Raw genomic sequence first — 2,678 nt, 5'->3', positions numbered from 1 at the left:
AAGCATTTTTGAGATTGGCAGAGTCTTGGGACTATGGTGGCAGTACTTGGGCACCTCATGCCTCTGAGATTTTGGAAACTGTAAGCTCCATTCCTAGTTTTACCAATCCATAACAAAGCCATCTACTCAAGTTTCTTCTTGAAATATATTTGCTTACAGTTAGAAACAAGTATTTCTATATCTCTGTTCATTCGTTATGTCACATGTAGGTTTTTATTTTACTTTTCTGTTGCTTAATTTGCATTCAAGGATAGGCATTTATGGGCAATTCAAGTGTATATTCTCTTTTGTTTAGGTCACTGTCCTATTACTTGGTCCATATAGTTTTGCTTTCTGAAACTTATTTCATCATCTAACAAGAAAAATGTAAAGAGATATCACTTTTAATAGAATTCTGCCCAAAGCACCGGCTTTCTCCATTACCCCCCTTCAAGTTTGACTTACATGATGTCCTGTCCACTGCCTGATGGAAGTCCCCAGGCCACTGTGCTTAACTCTACCAGTGTCCACCTGCCTGTGTCATGTGGGTTGTGTTCACATTTATGGATCTCAAAAGGTTTCTGCCTTTTCATAGCTGTGATTCTATGATTTCCCTGCTATCTGTCATTTCTTGGACTCTGTTGTAACTCAAGGGCTGGTCTTTGACAGTGCTACTCATTGTAGGACAGGAACCACATGCCAGTAGACTGTAGGTCACATTGCCACGACTGATAAAGGGATCTTCCCCTCCATTAGTCACTAACACCAGTTCATCTTCCATTCAGGGTGCCTATTAGCTTCTTAGGAGAAATTTAATCTTCCCCTTAGTTGTGCCTGAGTGATGACAGCACATGTCACCATGATCAAATAGCTATTGTATAACTCAAAAACTTCAAAGGTTGAATATATCCAAAACTATTATTATTTTATCAGATAATATCATATGTATGTATTATATATTTTATATATATATGAATGAACTTATTTTTATATTACTTGAAAGCATAGCTATTAGTGGTATATCGGAACTAAAGAAGATCTAATTCAAAAGTCTTTTTCTTGTTTGGTTGGAGAGAATTAATTTGCAGCAAACTATGACCTAATTAATTACATGGTGTTTTGAGTTGCAGATTGTGTCTAGGCTGTATCTTGCAAGTAATGCATACTCCCAAATGTAGGACCATATATATATACATATATATTATATATATATATATATATTTAAAGGCTCCACAAACTTTCTTGATACATTAAAATATCAGCAAAAACAAAAATGTCAGAAAACACATCCCCAATCAGAACTTGGTGCCCAACAACATCTTGTGTAGCCTCCTGCGAATCTCTTTTGTCTTGATGGAATAGATAATGGGATTGAGCATTGGAGGCACAAAGAGATAGACCAAGGACGTGAACTTGTGCACATACTCTGGTGCATGCTTTACAAATCTGTGGACCATTGACACACTAATCATGGGCACATAGAAGATGAGCACAGCAGAGATATGTGACACACAGGTGTTGAGTGTCTTAAGCCTCTCTTCCTGGGAGGCAATGGCCAGCACAGAGCGCAGAATGAGCACATAGGAGAGAAGGATGAGCACTGAATCTATACCAAAGGCAGAAATGACAATAAACAGACCATACATGCTGTTGATGGTGGTATCTCCACAGGGTAGGCGTATCAGGTCTGGGTGTAAGCAGTAGGAATGGGTCAAAACATTGGCCTTACAAAAGGGCAGCCTCTTCAGTAGGAAAGGAAGTGGAAAGACCATGCAGAAGCTACGAATAATGATGGACATGCCCATATGGGCCACACGAGCATCCGTAAGCACAGAGGAATAGTGCAAGGGGTTACAGATGGCCACATACCGGTCAAAACTCATGGCCAAGAGAATCCCAGACTCTGTCCAGGAAAAAAAGTGTATAAAGAACATCTGGGCCAAGCAGGCATCGAAGGCAGTCTCTGGGACATGAAAACACATAGAAGCCAACACTGTGGGCAAAGTCGAAAAGGACACCCCCAGGTCATTGACAGATAGAAGGGACAGGAAATAGTACATTGGCTGGTGCAGGCTCTGTTCCTCCTTTATGATGAAGAGAATCAGAGCATTACCTACAATGGAGATAATGTACAACAGCAGCAGGAGGGCAGCCAGCCAGTGTTCCAGACTCTCCATCTCTGGGAAGCCGGTTAGTATGAAGCTAGTGGTGCTTGAGGTGTTAGTCTGGACACTCCTCATCAGGATTGCAGAATAGCTACCTAAAAGCTGTAGGGAGATATACCGGAGTGAAGTGAGATTAGGCCATGGAAAAACTGAAGAGTGGGGCCTGCAAGGGTCTCAAGATAGGAGGGAAATGATGCTTAGATTCCTACACCAAAGACCATGGGAAGATCTGGGGGGAAAAAACAGACTGTATAAGCCCTTTCCCTTTCCCCAGATACTTCCCTTGACTCTTTTTAAGCACTATCTTTTATTCTTCCTGTGCCATGTTATTTACAGATGTTTACATTTGTATGACCTGGCCTTTCTTGCCTCTGGTTTTCAGACATCATCATACAACCAATGCTCAATGAAATCAGTTCTTAATACATTAGGCACATTTATTTTCTTCTATGCAAGTTATGACACATTTTGACTAAATTCTAAGCTGTCTGTCTTCTTTCTCCTGAATTCAAATATCACCCAGTAACTCATCTC

The 2,678-nt window shown here is 40.6% G+C and overlaps 1 protein-coding gene across 1 annotated transcript; it reads right to left on the bottom strand.

Moving 5' to 3' along the window:
* Positions 1-1,274: 1,274 nt before the first annotated feature.
* Positions 1,275-2,219, bottom strand: LOC114706673 (olfactory receptor 51I2-like). Its single transcript, XM_028889164.1, has one exon. It carries the CDS (start codon positions 2,217-2,219, stop codon positions 1,275-1,277), a length of 945 nt encoding a protein of 314 aa, XP_028744997.1.
* Between the last annotated feature and the right edge of the window lie 459 nt (positions 2,220-2,678).

This window comes from Peromyscus leucopus, chromosome 1 (genome assembly GCF_004664715.2).
Source record: "Peromyscus leucopus breed LL Stock chromosome 1, UCI_PerLeu_2.1, whole genome shotgun sequence".
NCBI classification, from domain to species: Eukaryota; Metazoa; Chordata; class Mammalia; order Rodentia; family Cricetidae; genus Peromyscus; species Peromyscus leucopus.
This window is presented reverse-complemented; position numbering and strand designations above follow the sequence as displayed.